Raw genomic sequence first — 23,064 nt, forward strand, 5'->3', positions numbered from 1 at the left:
GGAGTGTCACTCTGGGTGAAGGGCCGCGGCTTTGCTCACGCCACACTTGTTGACAACCTGCTCTCTGCCCTCAAAGCCTGGCTGTATAATTTAAGCTGTTAGGGAAGGGCATCAATTAAGCAGGGCTGGCTACATAACACTGAACGAGGGACTGAAGGCTGAGGATCGTTTGGGTGTGTTTGCTGAGAGTGTGCAGACCAAAAGAATAGGGAAGTTGTGCAAGGCTGAAGGTGCGGCTGACTTTTTTTTGGCATGTGTTGACAACTTATTAAAATCTGGTCTCACACCCAGCAAACGGTCAAGAATGGTGGCTCTTGAGATCACTGTTATTTGTGGCTATTAATACTGACTGTCCTTCCGCAGACCGACACGCACGTTACAAGACACACATGCAGGCAAAGACACTTACCACTATCACTACATTCTCTGCACCATTGACAATGATGGAACAGACTGTCTCATTTACTGGTATAAAAGGCCTTCTAGCAGGCCCGGTCTTGTAAACCGCACACCCAGCTGGTGTCATTCCAGTCTGCCACCACCAGCACGACCAGGTGATCAGGACCTGTTATACTTGTAACACCCCTGTAGGACACAATATTCTGGTAAAGGGTGTGTGGAGTGTATCTGAAAAGGCAAATAGGGTGGAGGAACAATACACCTGGCTTGTGTTGATCAGGTGGAGTATGCTGCATGCTCCCCTATTGTTACAGTTGATCGTGGGTGTATGAGGTGTGTTTGCTGGTTTGTGAACATGTGCTGGGAGGAACAGGCTTAAGTACTGTGCCACTAACCTGTCATTACTCCTGCACGGTAATTATTGCATTCACAACCACTAAATAACACCATATTCACTCCTTATAGCCGCACTTCAAGAGGTGATATTTGCAGATATTATATAGAATCTGCAGCTGCTGACAGCGATACGATCTATTCTCAATATGCCAGTAAAATCAACTGTGCATGTATAAACAACTGGTGTACTTTCTATAGTGACATAGTGACATAGTAAATAGCATTTATTTTTTTATAAAATATTCAAAACCACAGTCAGTATGCTGTGATTAGAAATAATCTGTGTAGAAATCCACATTGACCCTTTCATAGTTTTGAAAAAGTAGCCACAGTATTCAAATCATTATTTATTTCTCAATAGCCAGTCTAGCTCATCATACTGTAATCATATTGTATGTAGCAGACACTATGTTTGTTGCTTCCAGGCAGGTCAATCCTCTCTGCATACTGTGAGCCCATGTCAGCTGGAGAGCAAAGTCCACAGTTGCATCCTCCTGAGTCCCAGTGTCTCATAGAATACACTTCAATAATGCTATTTTTAGATGCACACAACACACAACTACCCCACCAGCACTGTCTTTTGTCTTTCATAAAGTTCAAGTTGCTGAAAGCTTTTAATATGTGAAGGAGTTTGTATCATCTTTCAAGACTGTTTGGCTTCTGCTGCTTTTTATTGTGAGCTTGAAAACAATGGAGCCAAGTCTCACGTTGCCCACAGGAGCACTGCACCTGATACGCTCAAGGGGATTGGCCCTATAATCACAAGGACACACGGAGGGACTCTCCCTGAGAGGAGGCACTTGTTACCAGACCACTGTGACTCACTTGTGCTGCCCATGTGCTGCCTGTGTGTGTGTGTGTGTGTGTGTGTGCGCGTGTGAGACAAGAGAGGGAGAGGCATCGAAACAGAAAGTGAGACAGAGAGAGAGAGACAGAGACAGAGAGAGAGAAAGAAAAGGGGGGAGTGCACAGAGAGGGACTTATCAAAAACACAAACAAGAGGTAAATCAAAACTGAGCCAGGCAGTGAGAGTATGAAGCGAGCAGAGCACACTCAGATGACAATGATCAGTTGTCAACCTCCTCCTCCTCCGCCTGCTGTGGCACGACCTCTGGTTTGATGTTACAGAGAGGCGAGCCTTAAAAGAACAGAGTGGGGTTTGACTGCTGCTGCTACTGCTGCTGCTGCTGCTACCATGAGTCATGTTACTGTAAGATTTAGATCAATAAGTATGAGGGTCGTTTAATGCCCATTATATAACATGAGTAAAACTTTGCTGTTTTTAAGTGGTACAGACAGTCACTGAGTCACCAGAGAAGAACTGAACTAACAGGCTGTATATTCTCCTGTGTTGGAGAAATGTATTCAGCACGTGCCACAATTTAACTGAGATTCAAAACTGGTTTTTCTGTGGGTCAATAACCAGTTTCTATTCATGCGCATGAACGCTCCCTGCCAGGTTCCAGAGGTTAGGTTATTTCTGACTACCTGCCCTCACACCAAAGACAAAAATCTGTTGTTGGAGAGAAAGGGAGGAGACAGCTGATAAATCTCTTTTTTCACCTCCTCTGTTTTACATGTCTTGACAGTGAGCACCCACGAGTGACCTCATGTCTAGAAAGGGGGTTTCTGATCAGACTCCTGTTTTTTTTTTCGCTCGCAGTCCCACGCCCTCTCTTTTATTCGTGGCCTGTCCATCTCTGTTCCGTGGTTTAGTTATTTTCCTTTCCCTGTAACACCTGGGAAAGCTGCAGGGGAAATAAACCACTGCCAGCATTCCAACACATTCCAGCTCCAAATGCCTGGGCACAGCCGCACATCGCTGGCATTCTTTTATTTAAAGGTGCAGCGTTGCTTTGTCCCTCCGAACCACATCGTTCATTCAAACGCTGGCATGCAGGGGGCTTTTTTTAGGCATTAGGTTCTCACAGTTTGTTGGTCATTCTCATGGCTGAACTGTAACCTGAAAATGAGGACATGAGGGACAAAAGTAATTTTCCTGTGCAAATACTTAACCTTACTGTCATGCTCAAAAACTGCTCATAAATCATACATAACGTTGTTTTATGAGCTTGATACTGTCTTGAACTTGATGACTCGTTTCAGAATCCTCCATAAAATTTGACACATGACTTCTGTTTGTGGTCCCCAGCTATAATACATGGTTCAATACAGTAGATTTTCATATGCTCTATATCTGTGATTGTTGTTGATAAAACGTTTTACAGAGAACAGCCCTTCCCAAATTCAAGATAAGTCTGTTTGGATTTCTTTTATTGGACTTTTATCACAGCTTGTTCATATGAGGTCTGATATCTAATTGAAACGTCACTATGTCATAGTGAGACGTCATTTCTTTCTCTGTGAATTACTTTTTGGCAAACAACTTTTAAAAATATAAATATTTCCTGATTTGGTCTAATAACAATCTCATCTTCATATCTTGTCACCTTCATGAAATGTTTAAGTCCAGTTTGTGTCAAAGAGAATGTCACCACTTCAGTAATTTTCTCCATATTGGGTTTTAACAATGTCAGAAGAAAAGAAAAAAATATATTTCAGGATTTGGTTGATTTTGCAAAAATTAATTACTATTTCCACACATACAGTACTGGGGTCTGTGGGACTACAAACACAGAAGTAAAATCCATCCATAGTGTTAATAAAAGCAAAACCATGAAACATTTGGAGTTTTTCTCTACTAAACAGAAGAATTTCACAAAGCTATGTGACCTTGTAGTGTGTAGAGTGCAGTAGATGGTTTGCTCTTTGCACTTAGAGAATAAAAAACGGGAACTATCCCCACTTTTTTTTCCAAACAAGAAAACCACAAGCTTTAAAAAAAGGAATAATTACTCAATCTTAGCTGCTGGCCCTCCCACCTCCACCCTTCCAGTTCCCCCCAGAGGGATGCAAGTGCGTCAGTGTGGGGTTGGAAAAGAGGAGAAGTAAAGCCTTTAGACTTTCAGGAAGGAAACACATCTGGGGAATAAGGAAAGAGAGAACGGGTGAAAAGAGGAATTAGCGTGGAGGAAGAGGAGCTGGCCAAAAATAGTCAGCCTCCGCTCGAGCTTTGCCTTGCCAGAGCCTCTACCACACCTCCTGCCACTCAAGCATTAGTCAGCCCAGACCTATCCCTCAGCGGGTGACTAACTTCTCTGTTGAACCCCCCCAAGTCATGAACCTCGCTTCCTCCCAGGTGTCTTAATCCAGCCCAGGGTTACTCAACCTGAGACCCCCAGTTCTGTAACATACAGGCCTACACAACTTACCCTTATAGGACTCCACTGGAGGGTGTGTGGGACTGAAGATACAGATTTTAATTCAATAAAAAGTGTTTTCACTGCTACTAAGAAGAAGTGAAACATATCACTTTGTGGCTAAAAGAAATCATATCCATGTTAAACCAGACAAATTTAAAAGATATGACCAACTGTGTCAACTGTAACCAACAGAAGTCAGTGTGACTGAGGTACGATAAAAACCAGTGGAGAGTAAACATGTGCATTCCTCTGGCTAGAAAACCATCTAGAAAAACAGGAACTCCGGTCAGACAAATATGGTAAAGCCAGATGTAAGGCAGTGTTGTGAGCAGGCGGGTTTGGATGACAAGGACCGGAAGTATTTATTTCATTTCATGCAGGTGTTTAACAAACACAGTGGACTTGGGTACAGTCACTGGTGGGGTTTGTCAGAGCAAACAGGAAATAGTGGGCAGTGTTCAACTGTGATTGGTCTCTGCAGTTTGATTTGTGACTGCGACAAAGAACACAGGAAGGAGGCGTGTGGATAGGGAGATATGCAGATTTCCATGGAAAGATTTAAGCCTACGTGTGTGATAGCATGTTAATAATATGTGAGAAGAAGTAGATTCAGATAGAAACCTGTTGAGGTTGTTTTTTTCCAGCTGTATATCACAAGTGTGATCCGGTCAGTACATTCCCTGTCCGAAAGCCTTGATATGTCTAAAAAAAAAGATTTAACTGTGGAATGTAGGCTATTAATAAATTCACAGAGGGTGTCATATATTAAAGGTCAAGGCCCATGGAAATTCCTACTGTAAAACAAAGGATTGATTTATATTCATGGTATGTTGAAACTCACATTTTGGCTGCTTGGAGAACATGTCTTATGTGAAACATTTTAAAAAACACCTGTCACAGGCTCTGTAAGCTTTTGGGCAGCCAGTTGTGTATCAAACTGTTTTATATGGCTATCTGTCAACTAGAGCCATCCAGTGGTGCTTTAAGGAACTTTGAATGCAGCAAAAAGAAAAACAGTGGGGCCTCCAAAAGAGATACTGGCCACAGTTTATTGCTGGGATTTTCTTTCTTAGATTAAAAAGAAAAAAACAGAATAACAGAACTGCCCTTTCAAAAAAAAAAAGAGAAGCTCTGCTATTGCGTATAAGATATTCCAGCCATAGATATTGGATTTATGATTTTTTTGTATACTTAGGTCACAATAGCTGGCAGGTTTTTAGTAGGATATAATGAGAAAGCAAAACACATTGTTCCCTCTAAAGTTGAGGATTTCCAAGTGTTTCCCACTAGTATTGACATAGTTCCACAAAGTAGAAACTGAATGATCTCTCTTGTGGCTACTGATGTTTTGGGGAAATTTTCATGTGAGTCTCGTTAAGTTATTGTTTTGTTTTCCTAATTCAGGATTTTTTCAATAGCTGATAAGAAGAAGAAGAAGAAGAAGAAGAAGAAGAAGAAGAAGAAGAAGAAGAAGAAGAAGAAGAAGAAGAAGAAGAAGAGTAATTATAATTTAATGAGATTAAATGCATAAAACCATTCTTATGTCTAGACCCAGGCTAGACCTGGCCCGTGTCAAGACAAGACAGTAGGTTATTGTTATTATTATAATTATCAACATTATTTGTTACTTTCACCATGACCAGACAACATAATCCGTTTCCATGGGAACGCTCTAAATACGGAAGCTCGCTTGGATAACAGGAGAGCTGAAACGCGAAGGGGGAGGTTAGGAGCAGCAGGAGGCCATGGCTGAGCTGTAAATGACGTGGAAAGTGTCAGGAGATAGTAGCAAACTTCAAGTCTTGAAAGCAAAATCCTTCGCTTTTCTGTCAGCCGCCGGGACCGCAGAATGAGTCTGGATAAAGCAGAGCTGTGTGATTCTCTGTTAACCTGGGTGAGTTTGATATTAGCCACGTTTCCTAGCGAGGGCTAGCCGCTAACAGGTGACAGCTCGTATTGGCAAAGTAATAAAGAAATAACATTACTTTTGGACATTATAGCCTCACATAATCGATGAGTAGCAACATTATTGACAAAGTAAGTGAACGTATTAGCCACTGGGAGATGTAAAAGTTGTGTGTTTGTGAGCTAACACCGTTAGCCAGCCAAGCTAACTAGCTAGGTAAACACATTGGAAGTTTGTTTTACTTTGTTATCAAACTGTCTGCAGTGTCAGCAAACTAGCCTGCCAGAGGAGAAAAAACCCCAAATAGCTTAGTGTAAGCTGAGAGACTTATGCAGTCATGTTAGGCTGTCCAACATTGAAACTTGTCAAGCTCAGGGGAAATCCACCTGTTTGGCAAGTGTAGGACTAAACCAAGACACCAGCTATTATTAATAGCTTGCTAAGCAGGGTTATAATCCCCTATCACTGCTTAGTATCTGTGTTTAGAGACTCAGTGGGTTTAGATAAAAATCCTTGTTATTTACCTGCATTATTTAACAGTAGTTTTGTAATGTTCAGGCCTCTGTAATCTTGTTTTATGACAAGGACTAAATCACTTTTAGTAACATTCAAGCTTTTCTAAAGTGTGTGCACATATTAACAGTGGTGACGAATGGACATTTCAGTCATTGTATGGATTGATGTGCATATGTGTACTCTTTCTATGAGCTGGCAGTTTTAGATTTTTTACTTTGTTGTGTAAAATACTATGATTAGGAGTATATTTGTGTGGAGGGCTTTTACACACATCAGCAGATAGACAGTCATATGCTACACAGTAATCATTGTTTATCTGTTTGGTTCAGTTTTGAGTTCAGCCAAATACTGTGCATCAAATGTGTAACCTTTGTCAAAGGTTACCTCTTTAATGACTCATTCTTAATGTTTTCAACTTTAGTTACAGACATTTCAGGTGCCATCATGCAACAGCAAGCACGACCTAACAAGCGGAGTGGCCATCGCACATGTGCTGCACAGAATGTAAGGGCACACTCATGTACAAGTAATTCAAGTATTTTATAGTTATTGTGGTTGTTTTGATGATTTAAGCTCACAACATGAGCTCAGAGGAAACGACTAGGAGAAATTCATTCAGAACCTGCTCACAGAGATTTGCTTATCTGTGTGATTTGCACTAAATGGCCTTTTGAAGTGCACATTCCCATTATCTATGCAAAATTTAAATCCTTTAAAGAGTAGAGCCTGGATTTGTGAGGTCAGCTTTATTTTCCTCTGAATGAATGTTCCCAGCTGTGGCCTTGAATGCCGCAAGCATAAGTGTGATTTTTAATTAAACCAGTCCATCCAGACCTGATGACCTTTGTAACTTGAGGTGGAGTATTTGTACCCATACTCCCACAGACAAAAAACAACACTACTATGTTTGAATCAAACAAAATGTACTTTTATTTCAAGGGCGCAACAAGAGCATTATTCCCATGTGTGACTTTAATGAACTGCTCAACTCAAAATGTCATTGTGCTAAGCAGAACAGAAGCACGGGGCCTCGTTGCCCTGTGGCCTCTTGTGAATCTTGATGTCCAGTGATGTGTCGTCACGAATGTTCTCTTGTGTTCTCATTAACAGAGACCCCTCTTGGTTTAATGAGACATGGCTTGGCAGGATCAAGGAGGAGAGCGGGGCCAACTGGCGCCTCAAGGTAATTTGTGAAGCAGCAGGATATGACAGAATACCCTACGGCAACCTAGAATGATCAACATGTCTCGTACCTGTTTTTTGTACTTCCTTTTCCGGATAATAATGAGCATCAAGATTGTCACTCGGATTTATCTTTTCAGGTCAGCAACTTGAAAAAGATTCTTAAGAGCATGCTGGAGTATTACCACGATGTAAGACGTTTTTTTTTTCTTACTTTGCCATTTCTAGTAAACATTTCATTTATTATATGAATCCTTCAATCCTAACGTCTCACCTTACTCCCCATGAACAGGTGCTGGGTCACCAGGTATCAGATGATCACTTGCCAGACGTGAACCTTATAGGAGAGATGGGAGACGTCACTGAACTGGGCAAGCTGGTGCAGCTCGTATTGGGCTGTGCTGTCAGCTGTGAGAAGAAACAAGGTAAGCTGTCTGCTGTAAGGATAAAAAAAAAAACTCATTAGTGAGTCTTTAAACAAAGCAGAGGCAGCCATCTGTGAAAATAACACACAGGATTAACTCAAAGTCAAATCACATGATTCTTGTTTTATATGAGTCTTGTTCATCACACCTCCATAAAACTGACTACATGCTTTCTTCCCCTCACTCTAAAGACCATTTTATGATCAGGTCCTTGTTTTTTAAACATTAGCTTGATGAGCACTGGCTCAAATAGATGCAGTGCCAGGTTGGTTTTAAGGAGAGTATTTGTGTTAATCTGTATTTGGCAACACCTTCACTAGTCTCTGTTGTCCTCGTCTCCTAAACACAGAGCAAATCCAGCAGATAATGACACTTGAGGAATCTGTCCAGCACGTTGTCATGACAGCCATTCAGGAGGTGAGTGAGCCTCTTGTTTATCCTCTTGGTTCCCTCTACTTCACATTAATCCCGCTCTTAGTCATGGTTAATTCACAATCAAAGAAATCCGGATAAGCATAAGACTGAACACAGTCCCAGAAACCTTACAGTGATATTTCAAGAATATGGTTAGTCTTGAATAGGCCTGTGAAAACATGGAACATGGTTTAAAAAAAAAAAAAAAAAGAAAAAGAAAAAAAAGCAACACCACTTAGACATAGTTATCCAGAAAACACAATAAAGCAGCTTTTGGGAACAGGCTGCTGTATTTTTCCTGTAATTTCCTGTAAAAACTTTCTCATGGCTGTTTTGTTTTAGCTCTTATCAAAAGAGCCGTCATCTGAACCAGGAAGCCCAGAGACCTACGGGGATTTTGACTACCAGGTAAAACCTGGCACACTTTTCAATCCCACCCTGTAGACTTGTTGTTCACACAGCAGATCTGTTACATTCTTCTTTTGTGCACTTGCTCATCCTTTCACCAAAATTTCCTCCCTCCTCCTGTGACTAGTATGACATCTCCTCTGTCTCCATGTTCTACTGGTTTTGTGTTTTACAGTCCAGGAAGTATTATTTTCTAAGCGAGGAGGCAGACGAGAAGGAGGACCTGAGCCAGCGCTGTCGAGACCTGGAACATCAGGTTGGTTCTACCAAATGGGGTTCATGTTTTGTTTGGCAAACATTTCCTGAGACCTTAAGAGGGCACACTGGGGCTTGGGTTTTGTTTATCTTCCATTTTTCTAACAGAGCATTGGGCATTATCACAAACTATTCTGTGGTTTTAGAGTCATATTAAACCATTTCATCTCTACTCTCAGATAGTTTGAGGCCTAGTTTTGCTGTACTGTGGTTGCAGCATGTTGTGGAATGTGTGTGCCTGCAGCTTCTGTGCTCTGGCCCTTATTGATTAGCCCGCCTGAGGCTTGTTTGTTTTCCTATGATTGTGTGTTGTGTACCCATGGCTTGTTTTTGCACCACTGACTGAGAAAGGACTAATTTAGTTTTTTTAAAGATACATTCTAGTCAATAGTTGCATAACATCAAGATAAAACTGACACATTGCCTTGGGATGGAGCAGTAGCCAACAATAATTTGCGCTGCTCTCAACCCACCTGTTTGTTTACTTACGTAGCCCACGCGTTAGGGATTAGTCATTTGTGTTGTTTTGAAAGCTATTTGCTGTTACTGGACCTGTGCTAAAGCATGCAATCTGTCCTTAAAGTTCAGTGTAGGGTTTTGCTGTATTCAAACTGGAAAGATGTCCAGCAGGTAAGTACACACTCCCCTTTTTTAAACATTGGAATGCCAGCTTGTCTAACTGTAACCTCACATGTAGCTCCAGTGTGTTCAGCCTGACTCAAAACAAACATTTTGTACGTATATTGTCACAACTCTAAACTTTCTCCCTTTCGCAATCCAACCAACTTTTATCAGCCTGACTTTAGAACATTTCTGCCCTCCCCAACTATGACAGTCTAACCAATATCATTAATGGCTGTCAGTGACGAGCAATGCATATTCATCTATGAAGATGTGGTTGGGACCCTAAGGCTAATGCTAACAACATCACTATTGTAAATGTTCCATCCGCCTGAGACTGTTGCACACCAGCTGACTAACTAGCTTTTGACGACTGAGCATGTGAAACGAGAAAAAAAAGCATGTGTTCAAGGTCCCATATGCACTAAAGGTGGTGAGTTTTACGCTGTGTATCTGTGTTTTTCCTCTGTGAATCTGTCGTGTGCTAGCACTGTGGCTGTGTGTTTTCAGAGAGATGCCTATTTCTTGTGTCTGCATTCTTGATAATGTGTCTTTTAATAAGTGTTGAGAGCTTTTCCTTTTGTCCTTCTTTCGTACAGTTGTAAATTTGTCTTCATCACTTCTCTCTCAGCAGTCTATTACTGAATCTCCTAGTCTTTACACCTCCTTTTGCAATGTATGTCTTCAGTTTCTCCCTCTTCTCCCACAGTTGTCATTGGCTCTGGAGGAAAAGTCGTCCCTACAGACGGAGACACGCTCCCTGAAGGAGAAGCTGAGCCGCTGCGACTCTCTGGACACCTCCACCACTGCTATCACTGGCAAGAAGCTGCTGCTGCTGCAGAGTCAGATGGAGCAGCTTCAGGAGGAGAACTACAGGTACAAGCACTACACACACACACAGTTAGATGTCCTCACACTCATCAGGCCTGCATATAATAGACATGTTGATATTTACATAATTTTCTCAACAATAAACAATTTCTAGGTTTTCTATAAATGTACATTATAAGTCATATATGAGTTAACATCATGTAGACATGCAAATCAGATGCTATAGTTGAGTCATCTTGTGTGAGTGTCTCACAGTCTATACAGTTTATTCAATTTATACAAACCACTGCTCCTGTATGATGTATATCTTTAGACTGGAGAACAGCAGAGATGACATGCGTGTGCGAGGAGAGATACTGGAGCGTGAGGTGACCGACCTGCAGCTACGTAACGAGGAGCTGACCAGCCTGGCGCAGGAGGCCCAGGCCCTCAAAGATGAGATGGACATTCTCAGGTTAGACCAGCATATTCTGTGTATTCTCACAAAACACACCCGACAAAGTTGAATTAACTGCGGAAGCCAAAACACCGATCAAGATTATTATGCAATGTGCAGACTGTCTTACAAGCTAACCTAAGATTGTATTCAGTGAAACTGCAGAAAGTCACATGTTTGAGTCACATGGATGCTGAGAGGTTTGTGTTCTCTGCTTTGTAGCTTTCCAACAGAGCAATTAAGAGTATGCAATGTCTAGGAAGTCTCTATATTAATTGAATAATAATTGATTCGTGCCTTATATGCAAAGATTTTCCTTAATGTGAAAATGTGAAATATAGTAAATATTGGCTGATAATTCTTGTTGAGCTAATAGTTGGTGAACATCTGATTTTATTGAGGATAAGCTTAATAACTAAATGTCTAAAATATGATTTAAACAACCAGTCCTTCATTGTGGCAGCACATTGAAGACCGTTTTTGACTGAAAATATCTCTTTAAGCAGTAGTTCATCTATTATCATTGTACACTCACAGAAACAACTCCCACACTGCCCACACACAGACGTCCATTCAGCTCCTCTCTCTGACATCTGTGTTGATAACATGAATTTCATGCATTGACACTGGCTTGCGTCAGAGTTTTTGGCTTTTAGTAGTTAAGTATATATCCACCTAGATACACCGTTTATCTAAAAGTCATATTCTTGTGCCGGTACTCCACACCTCCCACACTCTCCTCCCCTCTCCTTCAGGCATTCATCTGACCGGGTGAACCAGCTTGAAGCACTGGTGGAGACGTACAAGAGGAAGCTGGAAGATCTGGGAGACCTGCGCAGACAAGTGCGCCTCCTTGAGGAACGCAACACCGTGTACATGCAGCGCACCTGCGAGCTGGAGGAGGAGCTCCGCAGGGCCAACGCCGTCCGCAATCAGCTGGACACCTACAAGAGACAGGCAAGCTGTGGGCTGACAGGAGGAGGAGGAGGGAGAGTGATATTTGTTCCTGTGTTGACATCCAAGTGATGTTAAACACAGTCTGGCCTGCGCACGTGTTTGGAAAACCTTGCAGTTTTTATTGAGCGCTCTTGCCAATGTAGACTGTTGCTATGCTCTCTGACTCGCAGGCTCATGAGCTTCACACCAAGCACTCTGCAGAGGCCATGAAAGCTGAGAAGTGGCAGTTTGAGTACAAGAACCTTCATGACAAGTATGACGCCCTGCTGAAGGAGAAAGAAGTGAGTTGGTGAACACTGTCAGAAAATAAAAGTTAAATAGTGATGGGAAAAAAGAAGGTACACGCCACTTACAAAGTGCTTTTTTTATTAGTTTGAAGCAACTGTAGTGACTCTGTCTGACGTCTTGGTCACATGTTAAATCATATTACTAGATAAGATGTAATAATGTAATTTTTCATACCAGTATTCAGTGATGGCAGTCCTGTGTGGATCAACATTTGTTATGATTATAGAGCCCCTTTCACACATGCAGTCTATCCCTGAAATGTTCAGGAACATTTGTGTTGTGAATGAAAGCAGTAACATTGCAGCACGTAAAGGGTTACATTCGTCTGATGAAGGACGCTTTCAGGTTGAGGGACCGAACCAATCACAAGGCTCCACTGAATAGAGGAGACATTGCTATGTTTGGAATGTAAAATATTTTAAATAAAATGTTCACACTTTTTTCTTAACTAACTATGTTGCTTTCATGAAGCCATATCGATTATTCAAAGTCATTTTTATTTAAAATATTTAAAGGCAACAGAAAAATAGCAACGTCTCCTCTACTCAAGCAACAGCTCCCTTTTTAAAAGTCTGTGTGTCTGTATATCGCACAATATCGCAGCATCATGTTCCGTTTCATTTTATTATCTTTGATATCACAATCCAAATCATTTCCATAACGTTAACTACCCTCATGCAGCGCAGAGTAAAGTTTTGGTGAGCAGGCATATGGAGAACGGAAAAAAGACGACAAACTGGTTTGTAATTAAGGATTTAAAATTCACTCGTAACTCCCGCTGATTAACGAGGCTCAGCAGGCGGACATGTCGCTCCACCAGAAACATCTGTAAATGTTGCTACAGTAGGAGCATTTATTCACTGACAAATAGCTGTAGACACACTGCACTGACGTTCACAGCTAACATTATACTGCTAACTTCATACTCTCTGCTCCAGTCACCGTCACACAGCCGCCCCCCCCCGTCGACCACACGCACACAACCTAACTTAACCCCCCACCCCTCACCCCATCCCAGTAATTTAACAGGAACTATGTGTGAAAGAGGCTTTGGAGGACACGCATATCTGCAGGGTGAATTGTTGCTAGGCAAATATTGTATTATTCTTCAGTGGACTCCCACGTCCTGTGTCATTTCTAGCACCTTCTGCAATCTGACAGCAGTGATTAATGTCCCCGGTTACTTGTAAGAGTAAAAAAATAATACATGCTGTCCTGACATGAAGTGTACATTTTAAATATCAGATGAGCTCTCTCTTTTTTTTATTTTATATTTTCCCATTCCAGACTCTGCAAGTTCATATTGGATTGAATCTCTAGATGTTTTTGTAGAGTAATAATTCCTTTAACAAACAAAAACAAAAGCAGGCTGAACTGTGGTTGAAGTGTTGTGTTGTGCTTTTGGTTTTCAGCGTCTGATCTCAGAGAGAGACACACTTCGGGAGACAAATGATGAACTCAGGTGTGCACAAGTCCAGCAGAGGTGTCTCAGCGGAGCAGGTGAGTCGTACTTCTGGAAACAAACGAGTAAATTGCAAAATGGTAAAATAATCATAAGCAATATTCCACTTCTTGTATAATTTTTCTTTTTAAGGTGCCGTTTCGCAGCAGTAAACCTTCCACCATTCACAATTTTTGAGTAGTATTTGTTATTGATGACTATTAACCAACCTCCAAGAGATGTATGTGTGTAAAAATGTTCTGCAAATGTGAAATATATCTTTCTCACATTAAAACAACAATAAACAAATGAGGCTTTTTTTAAAATAAAATCTGTTTCCATGTGACACAAAATCTCTCTCTCTGCAGGAGGCTTGTGTGACAGTGATGCCACAGTGGGGAACCTCGCTGCAGAGATCATGCCTACTGAGCTCAAGTATGTATTAGTGTGTGTGTATGTGTGTGTATAAGCTGTAATGTGGGGGTTAATGTTACAATCAAATTTAGGCGTAACAGATGAGATTTTCCTTTTTAAACATGAAACAAACATGCATTGGTGTCACTATGTGTAGCCCACCCGTGCCCTACATTCATCTATAGTCGGAGATAAACTACACACACTCGTCCACAAAAGTTTATTTTTAGAACTTGAATGCGCAATTGGCCCCTGAAATAGCGACACATGGCAGCACTGCACATTTGGCCTGGGCGTTGTCGCATAGAAGGCTCGGTCAACTCAACAGACCTCTTCGCTCTGACCCATTTCATCTGTCCTCCACTTTGTTTTTCATCGCTGTCTTCCCCCCCCATTCCCTTCACCTCCTGTTGCCGCTCTCCTCTTATCGTTGTGTTCCTGCCACAGGGAGACGGTGGTGCGTCTACAGAGCGAGAACAAGATGTTGTGTGTCCAGGAGGAGACCTACAGGCAGAAACTAGTGGAGGTGCAGGCCGAGCTGGAAGAGGCTCAGCGCAGCAAGAACGCCCTGGAAACCCAGAACAGGTAGCTGTGTGTGTGTGTGTGTGTGTGTGTGTGTGTGTGTGTGTGTGTGTGTGTGTGTGTGTGTGTGTGTGTGTGTGTGTGTGTGTGTGTGTTTGTACTCGATGTGCTCCTGCAACATGTTGGTTCTAGGAGCGGTGTCCAACAGTCCCAACTTCTTGTGCAGCAATGTTGAATAATCAAACCCCTTCCAGGCAACCATATTGTGTGTTCCTGGACATTAAGACGGTTGTTTGGCGGATGGTAGGAGTGATATCTGCCTAAATGTCAACTCACCCTCTGGACTGTGTGCTCAACTGAGCTGTGTGGGCTGGACTGGAGGACAGACAGCAGAAAGCCAGATTGTCCCGTGTGTGTGTGTGTGTGTGTGTGTGTGTGTTTACATGCCTGTGGGCATGTGGACATGTGGGTGGACTGTGTGTGCGTGTTTGTGTGTGTGTGTCCATACAACACCAGGCTCAGGGTGTGGGAAGCATCCTTAGTAACAGGAGGAGAGGAGTGGAGTGAGCATGCTCAGTAGAGCTCAGCTGTGAATGGCCAGGCAGCACACAGGAATGGATGAACAGCGCCTGCAGCAGATGTACAAGGATCAACATGATACTTTTCTAACATCCTCCACCCACAGTCTCAACTTAATAACCTTGTGTTTCATCTTCCCTTCTCATACCAGCCGCCTCTCGTTTGTTTGTGATTCTCTCCGCAATGCTCCTTTTTTGATTCTGTATCCGCTTTCTCTCCTTTTTATTTTTGCTCTTTCTATTCTTAACCTTTCTTTTTGTCCCCTCTTTGTCTTTCTCTGTCTCCAAGGTTGAACCAGCAGCAGATCTCAGAGCTGCGCTCTCAGGTGGAGGAGCTTCAGAGAGCGCTCCAGGAGCAGGACAGCAAGACGGAAGATGTGAGTGGAGAGACCAGCTTCCTTCTCCTCTGGTCACTTTTGTCACTTCAGTAATAACTCCCCAACTCTCATCACCAACTATAGATTTCTACAATCAAACTGACAGAATATTAAGACTTTATTCACAGTGTGCAAGTAGAAGTTTTTATCTTATGAAACTGATCAACATAGTGAAATCAAGAGTCTTATTTTCTTAATTCTTCATCAGTTAATATAAAGATTTGTTTATAAGACTTAAGATAATTATTATAAGAGTAATAGTAGTTAGTGTTAAATTCATTGTTTTGTGACATATGAAAACATAGAACTGTTTCATATCATTCCCTAAAGTGAAGTCATCAATCTTTTTTTGTAATTGAAGCAGTAAATGTTTCAGCTAGCGCTCCTTACGAGCAAAAACGTGTAAAAGCAAAACGTTTGCAAAGCACACTTAGCTGTTGAGGACTGCAGTGTTTGTTCTCCTGCTTTGATACATGTTGTGTGGGAATTTAACCCATGTTTGCTGTGGTGATTCACTGTTAACGCCTGCCCCTCTCTGTCTGTCTGTCTCTCTCTGCCTGCCCCCATCGATCAACTCTGCCAAAATCAGGCCATCGTAAGTACGGCCCACCCTCTGTCCAACTGGCCCATGATTAAACTCTTTGACAGCTTGACTTTCTCAGCTTATACTGTGTGTGGTGTGGTGTGTGTGTGTGTGTGTGCGTGTGTGTGTGTCATTTAGAACACAATGTTTGTGCCAGTTTTAATGTATTTTTCTTTTTTTTTCTACTTTGAAGTCCTCCTTATTGAAGAAAAAGCTTGAGGAACATTTGTAAGTACACTACTGCTGCTTACATATTATTTTTCCATGTAGGTTCCAAACAAAAGCAAATTCTCACACACTCTTGTAAATATGTGATTATTCCAGGGAGAAGCTCCATGAAGCCCATTCAGATCTCCAAAAGAAAAGAGAGGTTATTGATGACCTTGAGCCCAAAGTGGACAGCAACAGTAAGTAATTTCATACTCTCTAATTCCCCCGCTCTTTAAGTTGAGTTGACTCTTTGGTCTCTGAGTGCCTTTAAAAAAAAAAAAACCTCCCTCCTGCCCCTCTCAGTGGCAAAGAAGATAGATGAACTCCAGGAGATCCTGCGGAAGAAGGATGAGGACATGAAACAGATGGAAGAGCGATACAAGCGCTATGTGGAGAAAGCGAGAACGGTCAGTCCATCTAAACAGATCACATTCTCGACATCACGTGGCTCTGAAATAAAAACGTGGTGCTTAATTTGTCACTGGCGCAGCTTTAGTAAGAAAATGTGTGTTTGCGCGCAGGTGATCAAAACCCTGGATCCTAAGCAGCAGCCGGTGACTGTGACTCCTGACGTTCAGGCACTGAGGAACCAGCTGACGGAGAAAGAGAAAAAAATCCAGCACCTGGAGGTATGAGTCTTTTGGCTTAATGAGACAAATTTGATGACTCTAGCTCTTTAATTCCCACTAATGTGTGATGATGTGCTCCTGTGCGCAGCATGACTATGAGAAGAGCAGGGCCAGACATGACCAGGAGGAGAAACTCATCATCACTGCATGGTACAATATGGTGAGTATACACATTAACACACAAAAACAAGCATTTATCTGCGGAAAAATTGACTGTTTTTATGTTAAGAATCTCAGTTAAGTGATTCACATGATGCTCTGTGGTTCAAGACAGTTTTGTTACAATCCACACCTGCTTCTTCACTCTTTCATGTTTCTCTTTCTCTCGTGTTCCTCTCAGGGGATGGCATTGCATCAGAAAGTGTCCGGCGAGCGGCTCGGCCACTCCAACCAGGCCATGTCCTTCCTCGCCCAGCAGAGGCAGTCAACCAATGCCAGGAGAGGCCTGATACGACACCACCCGAGATAAGACCCCGCACCCCTCCCCGACACCGAGGAGATGGTTGAGGCAGGGGAACATGCTGAAAGAGACGATGAGGTGATCTACAGTAGACTTGTATCACCGCCTTTATGCCTTCACTACTGGAATGCTGTACCTCAAAGAATATGTTTCATGCTGCTGATGCCCCCTGGTGGCTTTTAATGGTATGAGACTTATTATTTTATCTCTGGAGCCCCAGAGGAAAGACACACTACTGTGTTTAGCTCTACTCGGAGTCTTATAGAAGGAGAAATGACTGGAGTAGAAGGAGTTGTAGGGCCTGAGAAGAGGCTGTCTCACCTTTTAAGGTGACTTTTATTTCATCTTTGGTTTTTTTGGCCTCATTTCTGTTTAAGGTTTCTTTAAGTCTTTTTTTTTTTTTTTACTTTAAACTTTTATGTTATACAATAGGACATAATGTGAACTAGTTTTGTCAAGGTTACACTTCAAATATGGGAGACAAGGGAGGAGTAAGTAAGAGGACCAGGACCCTCCCCTCCTCCTGGTCCATTACTGCCTGTCAGAAATGAAATCATGTTGGTGATGAGGAGAGATGTGGCCTAGATGATTACAAATGTAAGTTCTAAGGAAGACATAAAGCTACACAGGTTGTCCTAATTCCTCCATATATATACTGTCGACTGATCAAAGATTATCACACTCATTTGTTGATGCATCGCAACGTTTTTGTCAATTTGTTTAGAATTGTCTTCTAGCTATTATTTTTGTCTTCTTGATCATGTGATTTGAGGTGACTTTTGCTTGTTTGTTTGATTTGAAGGACCTTGAAAAGATGTAAAAACCATGAGGGTGTGTTCTGGCTTTAGTCTCGTTTTCCTTTGTATTCACTTGAATATTAATATTCATATAAGAATTTGTTCAAATTTTCACAAGATATACCAAAGCACTTTCCTCTAACGGTGAGTTTGTTTGTTCAGTGCCTCGCAAAAGACACTAAATACTCCCTCTATGGTGACGTTTGGGATATTTGCAGTGTGTGCTTTAGAACTGATTTTAGTGTCAGCTCTCACTCCCTCTCACATAGATTCTACTTAAAGAACATGTCACATTGCAGGTTTGTTTTCTGCATATGATTTTTCTCAACAATGTTCTTTTATGGGTTGCCTATTAATTTGTTTCTTCATTTTTATTTTTTATTGTTTTTTTCAATTCCTTTCCACGTCTTCAAAAGATTGAAACAGGGTGTTGGTTTTCGTTAGGACCTAAATGCACTCACCACTTTAGACTCTAAACTGATGTGAATGTAGGCAACTAAACTAACTGAAAGCCTCCTAATTTGTCACAAATACATAATGTGATTAAGTCCCCAATGATAACACTAAAAATAATGACTCAGCTAATGGCTGTTTACTGCTGCTAGACCTCATTTAATGTTTAACTGAACTGGAAGGTAATGTGTTGATTAATACGCTGGAATTCAGTGTTGGATATAGTGTTACCTGGAATAGATAGCATTTATCAACACTATATCTGCCTTTATTCACTACTGGTTAATTTTCAACAGATGTAGTAACTTTTAGTCTTGTCATTTGTCCCATATCAGAGCTGCTGTTTTCTGACTTGTCCTTCATCCCTGTGAATGTTTGTGCTATAGTCTGTGCAGACCAAAATACTGTTGTTGTGTGTGTGCACATTTTTATACCTCTGGTTCATTATTTGGTTTGATATTTATGGTGTTATCTTTGCAGCACATTAGCATGGCTTGAAGGGGTTAACTTTTAGGGTTGTCAATATAGTCTGTGTATCATATTATGGTCCAGTAGATTATAGCATACTGTACGTCACACAGGGATCTGAGGCAAGTTAAAGATTTGTAGTCCTGTCTGTTGAACTTTTGCACTACAAATAAATGGGATCTTAGATAAGAGACTGTGTCTGGTGTTATCTTTTCCTGCATTTACTGTACAATTTATAAATACTTCTTCAAAAGGAAGGAAAAGAAGAAGGAAAGAAGGCTGACCCTGTTTTTTATCACTTGGTCCATCTTGTGGGTACAATTTAATTCTGTCATGATCTAGAGGCCAAATGGATTAGTCAGACTTCTCACATCCTTTGAGCAAATTCCTGAACATTTGAATGAAATGGTGAAAGCATTATTTATCTAACACACAAGCTTTTCCACAAGCTTTGACTCAAGACTTTATAGAGAACAGGCATACCCACATGTTCTTAGCCAACAATAAATCACCTAACAAGTCACAAAGTAATGTAGCATGCAACAAAATAAAGCACCAGGAAACAAAGAAAAACCATGACAGACACATTGGCGTGTTGGAGACAAACACTGGTATGTAATGGATTTCCTGTTTGTTTAATTTTAAAAGTTGTGGTACAGTTACCAATTACTTATGCAGATGTATCCTGGAGTTAGATGAGACTAAAGAATGAAGCTGAAAACAATTCAGCTTGACTTTGTTACCTGAAATCCACTGTGACGAATATTACACACCCCTAACAACAAGCCTTGATTGATAATAATGACAGAACAACAGGATGAAATAATGTAAGATTCCATTAATCCCCAAGGGACAGTTCAAAAGGGTAGAGAACAGCTATAAATGGACACTGACACAGGAACCTACTTATCAAATCATAGTAAAGTACAAATGATAAGTATATGTGCACCTATACACGTGCAAGAGGTAGCGCATGTATAATATAATTTGTACCGCACTTTTCATTCATAGTGAAACTGCTACAGTGCATAGAACAACATAGAACACACATTATAACACAACATTATAATGATAATAATAATGATAATAATCATAATGATAATATATAATGCAAGTTCAACATATCTGAATGTTTCAACCTACGCAGAGCAAGTGCAGCAAGTTTTGAGTTAAAAATTGCTAAGGCGAAAATCTATTATTTTTCAAATGTCAGCTTCACTTCCGACACAGCAGGGGGCGCCACACCCGCCAGCGTTATTTTTTCCACCCGCATTCTGCGAAGACCCGCCCAGCTCCGCCTCTGATTGGCTCTAATCTTGATATTCTTACGCTAACCCAACCGTCTCACTCTTCGTATCTAAACCTAACCAATCTAACCAATGAAGGTAAGGAGTACTAGCCAATCAGAGGCAGAGAAGGGCGGGACTTCGCCGAATGCGGATGGGGAAAAAAACCCACCCGCCACGTGACGTCATTGGTGGAAATGAAACATGGCCGAAAGCAAGTGAGGGATGGCGAAAGTAAGCGAAAAGCATCAATAAAATCTAGAAACATAGTAGTTTTTGGATGAAGGTATTTGAACGTTGTAGTGTGCTTTAACTGCATTTTTATATATCTATACAACCTACGCACGAATTGGCGGTTTGGGTTGAGTTCGCCCGTAAAGGCCTTTAACCAGGCGTTAGCCACGTTAGCAACTGGCGCTTTTGTTTTTGTTCGGAAATTTACGTCATTTTGAAGCCTGTTTTTCGCCTTATTTTTCGAGGATATATAATATCTTCTGGACTGAACGGTGAAGCTGCCTGTACAGATAAACCCCGGTGCTTTTTATATTGTAGCTCGGGGGTGCAGCCGGCCTCTCAGCTGATTGTCAGTGTTGTTTAACTTCACAACAAAGCCTTAAAGCGGACACGACCATAGTCGTTTGGGAGCTGCTGGACTGTGTCTGTTTATGAACATTACGCCCATGAAACATGGATCCAAAACGCGCACACAGCAAACCTCAAACAAGCAGCAGCAGCAGCGACTCCAGTGGCGACGGCAGCCCCGGGTCCCCCTCCAGCAGCCCCGCACCGGCAGCGAGCAAAGCACCGGTGTCCGCGGGTAACGTGTTCGCCAACGACGGCAGCTTCATGGAGATGTTCAAGAAGAAGATGATGGAGGAGGAGGAGAGGAGGAAAAAGGAGTCGCAGCGAACAAGTGGAGATGCGAGACCCACAGAGCAAGGACAGACCCCAGTGGAAAAGAAGCCCCCTCCCGTGACGAGCTTTGTAAGGGGTTTGGCAGTTGTAAGATGAGATAGCAATAGTTCTCCACACATCCAAATTGAAGCACCATGCACTGATTTGACAGTCTTACTTGATTGGCCCTTGAGTTAGTACATCCTGAAACAATGTCCAACATTTCAGTGTTAATTGCCAGTAGCATCTCAGACTCATGCAGTGCTTGTACTATACATTTTTATAAACACACTGTGGCAATATGTAACAAATTGTAGATGAGTCAAGACTAGGGATGCTCCTCACTGATGATGGTTTCGCTGGTGGTGCGGCAGGAGACTAAATATAGACCTGCTCTGGTGTAGTCTCCTTCATTGGCAGTCCCATCTGCAAGGGCTCCTGTAACGGTTTCAGTCTTCTATCCCCTAACCCAGGTGGGGAAGCGCAGAGGCGGTGTGTTCCTAAAGACCGGCATGGTTGCGAAGAAGCAGAAACAGGACACAGAAGTAAGCGGGGATGTTGATGATGATGATTGTGTTGTCGATTTGAATTGTGTACTTTTGACTGCACCACTAATCACCTGTGTTTCCTCTCTTGCAGGCTGAGCCAGGCAAGAGCGATGCTTGGTCAAAGTACATGGCTGAGGTGAAAAAGTACAAAGCTCACCAGTGTGGCGACGACGATAAAACCAGGCCTCTGGTCAAGTAGGCTCCCAAAAGGCGAACATGGCGCGACAATGTTTTGAAGGGGAAGACACCTGGGAGAAGCTCTGGGAGGGCCGGCCAATCCTGACCTTCTCATACTGCCAGTTCAAGTTACCCTTCACATTAAAGGTGCAGTGTGTAGGATTTAGTGGCATCTAGCGGTGAGGCTGCAGATCGCAACCAACTGAATATCCCTCCCCCTCCCCTTCCAAGCATATAGGAGAACCTACAGTGGGGGCAAAACTTGCAAAAAACACAAAAGGCCCTCTCTAGAGCCAGTGTTTGGTTTATCTGTTCTGGCTAGCTCAATGGAAGAGGACCTGCTCCCTGTGTAGATATAAAGGGCTCATTCTAAAGTACTGAAAACACAATTCTTATTTTCAGGTGGTTATATACTAATGAAAATGTACTTATGAATATTATATTCCTATATTTCTGCCAAGTCCGTCCCGCTAGATGCCACTAAATTCTACACACTGCACCTTTAAAGTCTTTCATAAACTGCTTTGATTGACAACCCATTTTTTCTGTTTTTGTATTGTTTTTGTCTTGCTTGTTATTTGATGGACTCTGGTAACTTGGTCTGGTGTCAAATGGTGTTTCTGAAATTTTGCATACATTATTGATCATTATTGTTAAATACTTTCAAAATTGTCTGGTTTAAGTTAGGGTTCAATGATAATTGGAATTGATTTGTTAATAGCCAAATCAAAGTTTCAATTAAATCTACACTGCCCGTTGATGTGTGGTGATGTCATGTGCATCAGTTGTGTTAAGTTTTTATCTGTTAAAGACGCTGCCTCAAGATTTCTGTGTTGTATGGAGTCCAGAGGAAACAATGGTTTTTAATGTTGGAGTCATCAAACTCAGTTGACAACAAAACTCACTTCAGCCTTAAATATGAAACTTAAA

The 23,064-nt window shown here is 41.8% G+C and overlaps 2 protein-coding genes across 3 annotated transcripts; both read left to right on the plus strand.

Moving 5' to 3' along the window:
* Positions 1-535: 535 nt before the first annotated feature.
* hook2 (hook microtubule-tethering protein 2) lies at positions 536-19,420 on the plus strand. 2 transcript variants are annotated; one of them, XM_067616324.1, is made up of 22 exons: positions 536-679; positions 6,902-6,984; positions 7,591-7,663; positions 7,803-7,853; positions 7,955-8,087; positions 8,437-8,504; positions 8,844-8,909; positions 9,085-9,165; positions 10,495-10,661; positions 10,930-11,070; positions 11,808-12,009; positions 12,180-12,290; positions 13,710-13,797; positions 14,107-14,173; positions 14,600-14,737; positions 15,542-15,629; positions 16,406-16,440; positions 16,537-16,619; positions 16,726-16,829; positions 16,944-17,051; positions 17,140-17,211; positions 17,392-19,420. In XM_067616324.1, exons 4-22 carry the CDS (start codon positions 7,833-7,835, stop codon positions 17,518-17,520), a joined length of 1,902 nt encoding a protein of 633 aa, XP_067472425.1. In that variant the 5' UTR covers positions 536-679; positions 6,902-6,984; positions 7,591-7,663; positions 7,803-7,832; the 3' UTR covers positions 17,521-19,420. The 2 variants fall into 2 exon arrangements, with proteins under 2 accessions (XP_067472425.1, XP_067472424.1); XM_067616323.1 differs by lacking the exon at positions 536-679 and adding an exon at positions 5,654-5,952.
* A 1,272-nt stretch (positions 19,421-20,692) lies between these two features.
* trir (telomerase RNA component interacting RNase) lies at positions 20,693-22,894 on the plus strand. Its single transcript, XM_067616327.1, has 3 exons — positions 20,693-21,499; positions 21,883-21,954; positions 22,049-22,894. Exons 1-3 carry the CDS (start codon positions 21,203-21,205, stop codon positions 22,154-22,156), a joined length of 477 nt encoding a protein of 158 aa, XP_067472428.1. The 5' UTR covers positions 20,693-21,202; the 3' UTR covers positions 22,157-22,894.
* The last annotated feature ends 170 nt before the right edge of the window (positions 22,895-23,064 follow it).

This window comes from Thunnus thynnus, chromosome 17 (genome assembly GCF_963924715.1).
Source record: "Thunnus thynnus chromosome 17, fThuThy2.1, whole genome shotgun sequence".
NCBI lineage: Eukaryota > Metazoa > Chordata > Actinopteri > Scombriformes > Scombridae > Thunnus > Thunnus thynnus.

What these genes read in the sequence shown, in the direction of transcription:
- hook2 (XM_067616323.1), top strand. Translation starts at nt 5,908, where the DNA reads ATGAGTCTGGATAAAGCAGAGCTGTGTGATTCTCTGTTAACCTGG. An exon ending in GGGCCAACTGGCGCCTCAAG is followed by an intron (nt 7,664 to 7,802) that starts GTAATTTGTGAA and finishes TTATCTTTTCAG; the next exon opens with GTCAGCAACTTGAAAAAGAT. An exon ending in ATGTGGAGAAAGCGAGAACG is followed by an intron (nt 16,830 to 16,943) that starts GTCAGTCCATCT and finishes GTTTGCGCGCAG; the next exon opens with GTGATCAAAACCCTGGATCC.
- trir (XM_067616327.1), top strand. Translation starts at nt 21,203, where the DNA reads ATGGATCCAAAACGCGCACACAGCAAACCTCAAACAAGCAGCAGCAGC. An exon ending in CCCCTCCCGTGACGAGCTTT is followed by an intron (nt 21,500 to 21,882) that starts GTAAGGGGTTTG and finishes CCCCTAACCCAG; the next exon opens with GTGGGGAAGCGCAGAGGCGG. An exon ending in AGCAGAAACAGGACACAGAA is followed by an intron (nt 21,955 to 22,048) that starts GTAAGCGGGGAT and finishes CCTCTCTTGCAG; the next exon opens with GCTGAGCCAGGCAAGAGCGA.